The sequence below is a fragment of the Triplophysa rosa genome, linkage group LG18 (genome assembly GCF_024868665.1).
Source record: "Triplophysa rosa linkage group LG18, Trosa_1v2, whole genome shotgun sequence".
Classification (NCBI taxonomy): domain Eukaryota; kingdom Metazoa; phylum Chordata; class Actinopteri; order Cypriniformes; family Nemacheilidae; genus Triplophysa; species Triplophysa rosa.
Window position 1 is genome coordinate 5,535,895 of NC_079907.1, and position 12,182 is coordinate 5,548,076.

Below are 12,182 nucleotides of genomic sequence, written 5' to 3' on the forward strand. Positions count from 1 at the left end.
AGACCAGCACTGAAATACTGCACACCATGAGGCTGGGTACATCTATTTTAGTTTACAAAAGCAGATTTGCTTCACTGTGAAAAAAAGACATTGCACATTGCAATACACTGCTTAACATATTGAATTATACAGACAGATTCCTCTGACAGGAAACCAAGTGTGATAAAAGATAGCCAAGAAATATCAAAGGCCATAATGAGGCATTTCCATTTATAGCAGTAACATGACAGGCTTTGAAGCTTCTTCAGTCCAAAGCTCATACCGTAATGGAGATCTGATGCGAAAGCAGCCCAGCGTGAGGAAAACCTCCAGTCATTTATATTCCAGACATTTTAAGAGAGCAAAGACGAATCTCTTACACACACACACACACTAAACAAATAAACTGATAACCAGAAACATTAGCTTCGAACAACAGTTATTATGGCGATGGCGGAGCATCTCGTGATGAAGGCAGAAAGCATCTACACAACTGAAAGGCACACGAGTCTAAATGGGACTTACTAATGGGAAATTAAGACAAAAGATGTAAAACTCAAACATAAAATAACAACAGAAAGATCTATAGGGAACTAATATTCCAGATATTTATTCCAGATAAACATGTTTTTCATCTTTTTAGTAAAAATTGAAAACAAATAAATATGACAAATATTAACCTTATATGCTGTCTATATCACTTTGGATGAGTAACAAAAACACTTTACAAGGGTTACTTAGTGTTTATATTTATTGGCTGTACTGATGTATCTGTTCAATTAAATTCTCTAAATCTAAGTTTTGCTTTTGTGACAAATAAAACTGCTCTAACTGCACACTGAAACACGTTTCACCTCCTTCTGATTTAGGAGTATTGAAAGCTGAATGTTTTCAGGTAGCCTGGGGTGAGAGATCAATCATTTTATTTGTATTAGTGGAAACCCAAATTGTGTGACTACACTAGATCAATCCAGATTACTTCACAGGGCCAATAAAGAGAGGATCATTTTGATTTCATTAAACTGTGAGATATACATATTGGGTAAATAACACCCGGCCTCCATTAGTAATCAAAACAAAGCCTGATCTCAGCTTATGAAGCACTGTTGGGGAACCACGTGGGGATTGTACCACTCATAGAAACGACAATGAAACATTTTGTGTGTATGTGGGTGTTAACCTTACAAAAGCGATATGAACAAATGGACATGTGAGCTTTTCCGTCCAGAATGACCGTTAGATCAGATTAAAGGCAGGGAAGAACGATTTCTCCGCCAACATAAAATGGTCAACCTGAATGAAAATGGATTTACCTAAGTGAAAAAAATATCCCCTGCTTGGCTTGATAGTCTCTACTCTCTACATCCTACATCTGACAAAGTGAATCTTCCTATATGATGCAAAATACATCATACTTAATATATAAAAGCCCAACGAAAAGAAAAAAAACTATACAAAATCTGTATGTAAAGCAACATCCATATGAAAATATGTTAGTGTGCAAACGGAGGAAAATAAGAAATCGGTCGAGAGCCACAGGAATGAGCGTAGATGCCATATTCGGCCAACCCAAAATCTATGGATTTCCCAGTAAATAATGCCTGCTGTCAAGCAGACCCTTTCATGTCAAGAGAAACTCTGGTTCGGCTTGATGAAATAAAAGGACACAAGCAAAAACAAGACAGAAAGAGAGAGCGTTGAAGGAAAAAGCGCTGCACATTTTCCATTTTCCTCTGCTAGTAAAAAAGCACATGAATTATGGATGCGAGCTAGCCAACAGCGCGAGAATTTGATCCCTGACCAGACAGCTCTTGGCTCCCCGTGGAGCTGCCTGCCACCATCCCCCCTGCCGGGGTTTTTAACATTGCTACCATCCATTCTTAACTTCACTCTTGGAGAAAGCTGGAACTCTCGGCCTGGAGGCTATCGCCTGGGGACAGAATACTCGTCTAGAAGTGACCCTACCACTGTCTTACCCCATGTATTGTATTGTTAGCATGTTGATCTTCACGTTAAACTCACACCTCACCTGTTGGTTTATATCTTTTCTTACTGAAATCTTCACGATTGCTCCATTATGCTGGATATGTGGCTCTGGATTTCTTCTATTTAGAAGGTATATCAGTCATGACCTTTGAACTATAAGAACAACTGAAGAGTTGACTTAATTCATCATTTAAGAGAGGTTATGTTATATTACAAAGAACAAACTTTTATTAAAAGACTAAGACAAGTTCATCACTAAACGTTCCATATGAGAAACACACAGCTACTGTAAATCCGGGCCGATCTTCTACGAGATTATCCCCAAAATCCGCAAACACAGACATTGGTGAATTTCTAAATAGACTAATCTGTTTTTATCAATACTTTTGGCATTACATTTAGGGCTATCAAACGATGAGTCGCGACGAATTGCATGCATAATAAGAAGTTTTTGTTTACATAATAATATATGTGTGTGTGTGTGTGTGTGTGTGTGTGTGTGTGTGTGTGTGTGTGTGTGTGTGTGTGTGTGTGTGTGTGTGTGTGTGTGTGTGTGTGTGTGTGTATACAGATGCATGTATAATCTTAATGAAAATGTGATATTTATGTATTAAAATTTTACATGTATATAATATACATAAATCATATATCAATAAAACAAATTATATACACATTTATACTTCTTCTACAACTATATATACACGTACTGTATGTGTGTATATACATAATTATTACATAATTATATATTTTTTTATTATTGTACATAGTACACACATATTATGTAAACAAAAACTTTTATTTTGCATTTATTAGTCGGGACTAATCACTTAACAGCCCTATTGTAAGTGTATGCTATTGATAATAGACATTTCTCTAATTTATTGAGTCTTTTCCACAAACATTATAAGATAAGTCTTTAAAATTGCTCCAATAGTCTCCTAGAGGCATTTGCCCGATGATGCCAAAAAAAACTAGGATTTGAAATCAGAGCCAGAGTTTAGTTATAGCTATAATGAATTAAAGTGATGCCATTAAGCAAAGATAAACACAAGAAATCCCAAACAAATCTAATAATAATAGCAAAATAAATTGAAGTAAACAAGTGTTTTGAAAATTCAGTGACTCATGAGCAACTGTGTTTGGGAGTTGGGAACTGAGGCGAGTTTTATAGAAATTGGTTAGGACTTCACCGAACTTGCAGCATTCCACATCACAAACAGACCGCCACCACGCCAACCACCCCTAATAAAACAAGCTCAAAAACAGTAATTACTTGAAAAAGCATTGCCTGAAGCCTCAACCATGTTGCCAGTTTAAAAGACAATGCCTCATTAAAAACTATCACCAGAACATGGGTGTTACACTGAATTGGAGTTCATTAAACAAGCCAAGGCACATACTGTACAGTACAAACAGACTTCACTCAATCCACCAAATTTGGTACATTGTGTTTTTGGCCACTAATCCTGGGGTGGTATCTTTAACAGTTCATAATGACCTCACCTGTCATGCTCCAATAAAGAACATGATATAAAAGTTATAGTCCATACTAGATTATAGTTTATTATGTATTTAATATACAGTAATTATAATGTTTAAGGCCTATTTTGACAACCATGGTCATGAGGAATTGTCATTGTATGAAAAAAACATATTCCTTGCGTGTTCCACGAACACAATAACATTATATATGTTATTTTTGGCTGGACTATGCATGGCGGTGCATCACAGAAATAGTAATGTACTAATTTACACAGGCGTACGTTTGACTGCGCTTAATATGCATCATGTGTATGACAGCTTGGAGATTGTTGCCGTCCAGGGCAGACAAGATATGCCTACTTAAGCCAGAAGCACGTAAACGTGTACGCCGACACTTTTATTGAACACTGATTAAGCTCTTCATGAAACAAATTGCAGCCTGGAGAACAAAGCCAATGGGCAAAGATGTTTAATTATATCTGACTCATCAAGGACATGAATGAGGCACTCGATGACTGGAGTTTATCTTCAGCTCTCTGACCAGCACTCATTGGATTTCTCATTCCAATGAGAGGCATTAATAGGTTCATTTCAAAGGAAGCGGAAGGTCTTTTATTTCCTTATTCTGCTTCAATAGCCGCCGACTGTAATTACAGAGTCGAAGTTGAAACGTCGAGAATAAAATGACTTTCCCAATTTCACTACAAATGTGCCTGGAGTCGCCCACATTCATTTTTGAAGAACTGACATCTTATCAATACCACACAAAATGAGGCATAATTTTGTTCTGTGAAAGTCTTTTAAGATATGTGGCAAAAATCACAAAATCTAATGCTGTGAAACTATTCTGCCACAAGCATCAGCAGAAAGAGAAACAGGTGGTTTCCTAACTAAAGTCTAATTGCCCCCCCCCAAAAAAAAATCATTTTCTGAGCACCTGGAAAGTATACAGGTGCTTGAGTGTTGAAATATGTCATTCTTATGCTAAAAAAGGCAGCTTCGACACTCTCAACATAATCTGCAAATTGTATATCCACTCTTTGAAAAACACTTCTGATGTGACTAGATTAAAAACACACAAAGAATTCATCCCACAAACATCTTGGCATAATATCACCAACCACATGCTGATAATACCCAAAAGACAACAGCAAACGAGTTTAAACACAACAGGTTGAAGTCACCTGGGACTCAATGCATCTTATGTGTTCTGTTCATATGACTAAAGGTGTAACAACCTCCTCAATTTTTATTAGTTACAAAGGCTTGACACAAACTAATAATGAAAGAACAAAATCATTTCAAAAGACATTTGAACATTTTGATAAGCCCCGCAAACGCCTATTGCACTGACTGGGATTTTGAAGGTCTCGAGAAAACTGTAAACACAAAACTTCGCGAACAATAGTACCGTCACTAATGCATTTACAGTCTATCAACAGAAACTATTGCCTAGTACATCGTTAATCCAGCTGAGCAACCTGTCAATCTTGTCTCCGTGCTTTGCTCAAGGCAGCAGGCGCGATGTTTCTGCATCTATCGCACTGCCACATTGCAACCGAAGTCAATGCCATATGTATATGTGTACGTTTCACGCGCATTACGCACGCAACACACGATTAATCGCGCACATACGTACCCCTTCAAATGTCCACTTTAAGAAGGGTTGTCCCATACGTGGATCCAAATCATTCGCACATCATAGAAAGAACTTTGCTCCGATATCGGGCGAGCGCATCCCGTGCCGCTCGCGTCGCTCCGCCATCTTCAGCTAGAGCTGAATGAGCGCGAGCAGCTGATAGGCGCGCGCTCGGAGCTCTTGGGCGCGCGGGGAGGGTTGTTCAGGAACATCTCGAAGTTGTGAGCGCTGCAAATGACAATGGTTTTACAACAGTAATCATAGTTTAATTAAAACTATATAATTAATGTTGATTTCAAACATTATATTACAAACATTTGTTTGGGACAAGTTGTCACACAAACAATCTCCTAATTACAATTTCGTCTTTAAAATATGTGCAATACCTTTTGCGTCTTGTCCATTTCTTGAATTGATTTGTGTTAAAAAAAAAAACGCGTGTTTATACAGGAATTTGATCAGCAATCATTAACTCAGTTTCGAATCACGTTTATATGTGCCAGTGCAATAAAGCAGAAAAACTGTCGAAAATTGCCATGGTAACTGCTATTTTTGCAAAACTTGTCACTATAATAAAACTCTGGTTATTTGGTATTATACACCAGGTTCTACAGTAGCAACAGTAATGAATACTCTATTTTATAGTGTTTTAGCAGAAACTGTGGTTACATGCAGTAGTAAATCTTTATAAGGGAAATTTTGAAGCACCATGTCTGGGTTACATCAGATAGACTGCTGAAAGTATTAATAGTTTAACTTATATCTTAGTTCGTGGCAAATATTCTTTTTTATGTTAATTTGTACACTGTCTTCCTAACTCAATAAAATAACAAATGGAGACATCCAAAGCACTTCTTGCAGTGGTTCAACTTGCATTGGTTTGCAATAAGGTCTTGGGTCTTAGGGTAAAACATTAGAATGCCACAAGAAGAGGTCACTTTATTTTGGCACTTGTCACACATGAAAATATTCAAAGCATTTTTACAGAAAATCGAAGACTTGGTAATGACTGAAAACATCATAAACACACAAATAGATGCTTGCATGACATGCAACAGACACACTTCCAGTGTATACAGAGACCCATGACAAAGAGTCCTTAAGCTCAGATGCTGTCACTGGCCACTTTATACAGTCTCACGGCCAGTGTACTTTACATTTTAGAATGGCTTTTGAAGATCAGGCAAAAAACAAAACACAAAGAGAAGTTAGACTTTAGAAGGAAGTAATTCTAAAGACAGTCCTGTTTCCATATAATACATCTCCAATCATTCGTACTAGACCCACTGAAGTAAAAAAGAAGTACTTTGAAATATGAGCTCTTCCTCAAAATCCATTATTGAATGTATAGGCCTGCTGGTTCTTATGGCAATAAAATATATTGCAGGCCTATCAGAAGGCATGGCTCCACTTACATTAAGAGCATATAAATAATATATGCCTGTTAACTAATTCAGCAGGCAGATTATTAAAATAATTTGTATGACATTATGCATTAATAATAAAGCAGGCAGAATATACGTTTTTAATGTTACAGTAAGAGCATGCTTTTAGAAGTAAATCTTACAGTAAACTGTGCCTGTGTTTCATGGTGTGCAGATGTTTGTTGTGATAATGAATAATTTACAGGTTAAAGAACATAAAAATGGTGGGTAATGTCCATTCAAAAATAAAGTGTAATTTTCCTTAGCTCAGGCAAAGTCATATTTTGCAATGAGATAACTACACAGATTCGTATCTAGTCCAAATTTTCACCAATTCCACCAATTTAATAATTTTAAAGAAAACAGGACTCTAATTTCTTAGCCATACTTCACAATTTGTGATGTCACTTCATAGTTACTTTTGCCTACTGCCACTATGACCAATGTTGAACAGCCCTTGTCACCTACATTTAGTCTGTGACGCAAGAATGTAAAATTCTTTGCATCGTGAAATTATTGTAACAATGCTGACGTAATTTCTGGACAAGTGAATTATCAGGAATCAAATTGAGAAACAGATTGAAGAGCATTTTCTATATACAGTACAAACAGCATGGATCTCATATTAAGTAAAAAAACACAATATCGCCACCCACTGGATGAAAACACACTGTTCACAACAAAAGAACAGAGATGTTACAAAATAAAATAACACAGACATTTAACATTTAAGTTATAGACAATGTCCTATATTAGAAATGAGCAACTTGAGAAACCCTCTTGATTTACACCCTTGTGAAACCATCATTATCAATTATCATACTTCATTTACATAATGACACATCGTATCAAATCACCATTACAAACTGATTCAAATAGACCATAAGATAAAAGTCACTAGGCAATTTGCAATTAATTATTGATCACGTCACACATCACTCGCTGTAGATTTCACCCCTGGGAGAGGCAAAATTGTCATTATTAATTGCAATAATACATGTACATTGCATTAAAACACTATTACAGACTAAACCAAACTGAACGAAAGACAAAAGTCACGTTAGGCTATTCGCTATTATGATTCTAAAATGCCACCTAAGCCCTAAACGTCTACTGAGATTGAAAACAACATTTACAGTCTTTGATTTTTGAGCGTAGCATGTAAATGAACGTGAAGAGCTTAATATTATTGTCATGATATAAAAACAAGGCTTCGAAATAATGTTGCACTTTCACACAACGTGTATAGAAGAATTATGGCTTTAAAGATCACGGCAAGTAAAAAAAAATCCTGTGCGATTTGTGGGGACTGTTTCTGCTTGTCTATTTCACAACACTGAGTTCAAGCATTCTGTTAAATAAAAGACGCTGAACCTCCAGAGGAATCCATTCAGTTTTCTTCTGCGGCAAAACCACAAGATAAGAACTAAACCTGCTTGAGCAGAGCTTATGCTACCTTTCTCTACCATGCAGAAGGCTTGGGCAGCTGCACTGAATGGCTTTTGAATACGATAAATACATAAACATGCACTGCAGCCTCTGGACAGCACTACGATTTAAATGCACAATATAAATCGGCCACTTCTTTTGAAGGTACAGTTCAACCAAAATTGAAAAGTCTGTCATCATTTGCTAACCTACGTGTTCACCTATATTCTCTTTTCGTATTTCATTTATATATATTCAAACTGTGCATGCCATAATTTGTAACCTCAGACAAAAGCATCAATGACAATTGGTCATAGCTGATGTGTTTTAATTGAATGAATAAGTATACAAAAATGGGACAAATGAATGATGGCCAGCACATTCCTTCACATGTTGTGCTCCATGAAAGAAAGCTGAGATGACAGAACTTTCGATTTTTGGTGAACTGCTCCTTTAACAAAACACTGGTCATTCTATCTACATAGTCCTAGATGTACGAAACCCTTCACAGACTCTATATGTCGCTCTTTCTGAGAGCGAGAAAAAGATTCTAATCTCTAAATGCTAAAGACTACCTAAAACCGAACTGTACAGATTGGGATTAGATCCAGCGCTTTTCGCAGAGGGCAGGGAGGTCGAAGCGTAGAGCAGAATGATGTCAAACATTTTCAAACTCCTGTTTCTCCTTCAAAGAGTCCTGTTGCTCAGAAGTGTCACGGGCGGACGGTTTCAGAAAGATTTAGTGCTGGAGAGGAGCGGTGCTGTGCGTGACCTGTTCGATCCACGGCAGGTAACGGCTGACCCGTGAATATACACCTGGGTACGAGGGGTCACCGCAGCCGTGACCCCAGGAAATGACCCCTGTGAGTACCCAGCGCCCTGCCTCACCCTGACACACTAACGGACCCCCGCTGTCACCTTGGCAGCTGTCGCCATGCTTTCGGAGGTCAGAGGTCATGGTGCCAGCACACAGCATGTCGTGGCTGGTGAAGCGCTCACCGTAGCGCTTCTTACATTGCCACGAGGGCAAAAGAGGGACCCAGGCCTGGAGGAGAGTGTTAGGATGGTCTGTGTCTGAAAAAAGAAAAAAACATCATTGTCGTCATAACAGGTGAAGACGTTTTTATACTGTTGTTTGCAGCACAACTAAGTGATGTCAGATTTTGTATTAAATGTGTAAAACAATGTTTTTAATTAATGCACAATAAGAGCAGTTACCAGTCACTCCCCAGCCGGTGATGACACACGACCCAGGTCTCTTGCCCCACTTGCTGCCAGGTGCAGGTAGACAGGCAGCGTTCGTGTGGGGATTAAAGGCCACACACTTTCCCTCCATCCCCTTCAGCCGGATCAGAGCCACGTCATGCTCCCAGCTCTCTGTGCGATACTTCTTGTGAACCTGGATGCGCTCTGGAGACAGCACGCGCTCAAAGTCGTCCTGCTCCTGCGTGTGGTAATCCCCGAGCTTCACCATGTACCGAGAGGCATCACTTCCAAAACTGAGATGAGAAAATATAGTGCTTTTGTTAACTATACTTTTAACTTACAGTACAGTATATACATTATATATAGTCATATATAGAAGGTTTTCTTTGGAAACATGCGCCCAAAGTTAACTTCCGGTCTGTGTTTGTTTATCGGTCTGGCTAGTGGCTAATAATATAACTATTTATATTTTATTTCATTTATATTCATATTCATTTATATTAATAATTTATTGTATAATAACTGTATTAAATAAACATTTAGTTAAATTTTATTGTATCTCATTTTTTAAAAAGAAACAGTTGAATGGTTTGTGTAAATTTGTCGCATTTTGTCGAGTTTAGCCAAGTAACGGTTCTTCTACTGGTAACCCAAAATAATACTGGCTAGACATACTTTTAACTTGCTAGCTAGTGTAATTTACTTATTGTTTATTTAGGTTATTATCAAAAATAACCTACAGGGACTCTATTCTTCTTTGCGGAAGAGTACCAGAAGCTAAGTTTGGACCACAAAAGCGCCCATGTGCGCCATAAATGTTGTTGTTTATGTTGTTGCTTTGAAACCGTCTATACAGTAGCTAATGCACATAATATACAACTCATGTTTATTCAAGGTTAATCACTCTTGTATGTAAATATTTATAATATAGCTATTTATTTGTATGTTTACATTATATATATGTACATACATACACTTGTGTGCATTATATACATACTGTATAAAGTATGTTTATACTAAATGTTCACATATATATTCAAAGCGATGTACAAACGAGGGATCATTTTATAAAAAAGGCTAACAGTAAGTGTAGTTTACCAAGTCATGTTTAGAAGTATATGTATAATTGATTGAATGGTATTCTGTCTGCATTATAAAACTTTTGATAAAATATTTAACATTAGTTTTCAATTATAAACATATCTTTAAATGTATTTGTGAATAGTTTGTAATTTGCATAAATGTATGTTTTTTAAATGTATGCGTGTCAAATGAGATACTGCTGAGCCACCAGCAGGTGTCTCTCTTACCGTTTAAAGCAGTGAGCTGCGGTGAGCAGCCAGCAGGAGTTTATCAGAGTAGCTCCACATAGAGGCTGATTCCCTTTAGACTGAGATTTGAGCCATAGAGACGCCTGCCAGGGCCAGTCACCCCTGTGGGGTACACATATGTGCACACGTACACACAAACACACAAACATTCACATGAAAACACAAACACAGAAGATGAAGATTGAGAAGTGGGTCCTGTACATTCCCATTTTAGAAAGCACTTGGTGTGAGTCATCAGTATTTTTAGACCTAGATAGGGAACATGCAAAGACGAAAAGCCATTAAAATGTAATTTTGACGTCAAAATACTTTAGCATATACCAGCTAAATACGCAAAAGAAACGAAGCTATATATTTGTAGAATCATTTTTCTAAATAAGACTATATGGCGAAATCCAAACCTTGCTCTTTTTGAGCATATTAAAGGAATGCAAAAGATGAACACATAATTTACTTCTCTCATGTTATTTCAAACCTGTATGACTTTCTATCTTCTGCAGAACACAAAATAAATCATTTTGAAGAGCATTGCTAACCACAACATTTGCACTATAGATGTACATAGTGTATATTTTATATTCCATAGTGTATATTTCATAGTTTATGTTCCAACCCCATGCAGCATAGTTTTATTCACTCCTGCAGCATAGTCTCAGTTTTATTTAGTTTATCAAGTTTTACTTCGATTATTTACTATGTTTGTGTGTGTGGCACTTGTTCTGGCATTCACTGTGGACAGCAAAGAATTTCACTGTACAGGGAAACTTGTTTTCCTCACTGTACATATGACAATAAACACTTTGAATCTTGAAACTAACCAAACAACATCAGCATTGGCCCTTCTATTGAATCAACATAAAACCATTGAGACATTTAAAAGTCACATACAGGTTTTGAATGACATGAGGGTGAAATTTTTATTTTTGTATCAACTATCCCTTCAATCAGCTAAAAGCTGCAATAAATAAATACAGTAAGTACAATACAAAATAAGGGCAGCATGTGTTTGAAAACATTTCTTTTTGGTAAAGTTAGTGGTGCAAAAATGGCACATCGCCGCTTTAAAAATGATTTAATATAAAAAAAAATGTTTTAGGGAAATATCCAAATGTTTTTTTAAAAGGACTCAACAGCTGTAAAATTTTCATGACTGCATACCTGACCGATTTATATCCTCCCACAATCCTCTTGCTGCGTCTCTCAGCGCCAGCTCTCAAACCGCAGGTGTTTGTGCCCACCACAGCTATATCAGCTTCCGGCTCGGGCAAATAATCGCACATTACACCCGCATCCTGCCCGTGCTTACACACGTGGCTGTCTTGTCCCTTAGCAGGGCACTCCCCGAGAAACAACTCCTTCCCAGTGCACCTCACATTGGTCAGATGGATGGTCCCCTTCCCTGCTCCAAAATAACCCATCGGGTGGGCTTTGGCCACCCCGCTGCCATAAAGTAAACCATTTTTTTAAAACTTTTTCTCTATTAGGCAGCTGTAATCTTTCAGCATGCTAGACATAATTACAATTATGCTTTGTATTTGAAGTTAAGACATGGCTCCGTACGTGAATCCGAGCTGTCTGCAGACGATGGCAGCGTTGACATCATTCCAGCCACGATCGCAGACTCCGCCCCACTCTCCATTGAGAAACACCTCAACCCTGCCCTCCTTCCTGTTGTCGCCGCCTGCCAACCGTACCAGCGGCCCTAAA

At 37.7% G+C, this 12,182-nt stretch overlaps 2 protein-coding genes across 2 annotated transcripts in view; both read right to left on the minus strand.

Moving 5' to 3' along the window:
* Positions 1-5,214, minus strand: part of ndst2b (N-deacetylase/N-sulfotransferase (heparan glucosaminyl) 2b) — a 63,982-nt gene extending 58,768 nt beyond the window's left edge. The window contains exon 1 of the mRNA XM_057358827.1: positions 5,087-5,214. The gene's annotated coding sequence lies outside the window, so the exon portion shown is untranslated. The remainder of the gene's footprint in view (positions 1-5,086) is intronic.
* A 791-nt stretch (positions 5,215-6,005) lies between these two features.
* The window catches only part of si:ch73-127m5.1 (neurotrypsin), a 38,242-nt gene continuing 32,065 nt past the window's right edge, over positions 6,006-12,182 (minus strand). Inside the window, exons 10-14 of the mRNA XM_057358828.1 lie at positions 12,036-12,177; positions 11,634-11,915; positions 10,455-10,577; positions 9,157-9,437; positions 6,006-9,012 (exon numbers count right to left, since the gene is read on the minus strand). Of these exons, the coding sequence (XP_057214811.1) occupies positions 8,678-9,012; positions 9,157-9,437; positions 10,455-10,577; positions 11,634-11,915; positions 12,036-12,177 (1,163 nt within the window). The 3' untranslated portion in view covers positions 6,006-8,677. The remainder of the gene's footprint in view (positions 9,013-9,156; positions 9,438-10,454; positions 10,578-11,633; positions 11,916-12,035; positions 12,178-12,182) is intronic.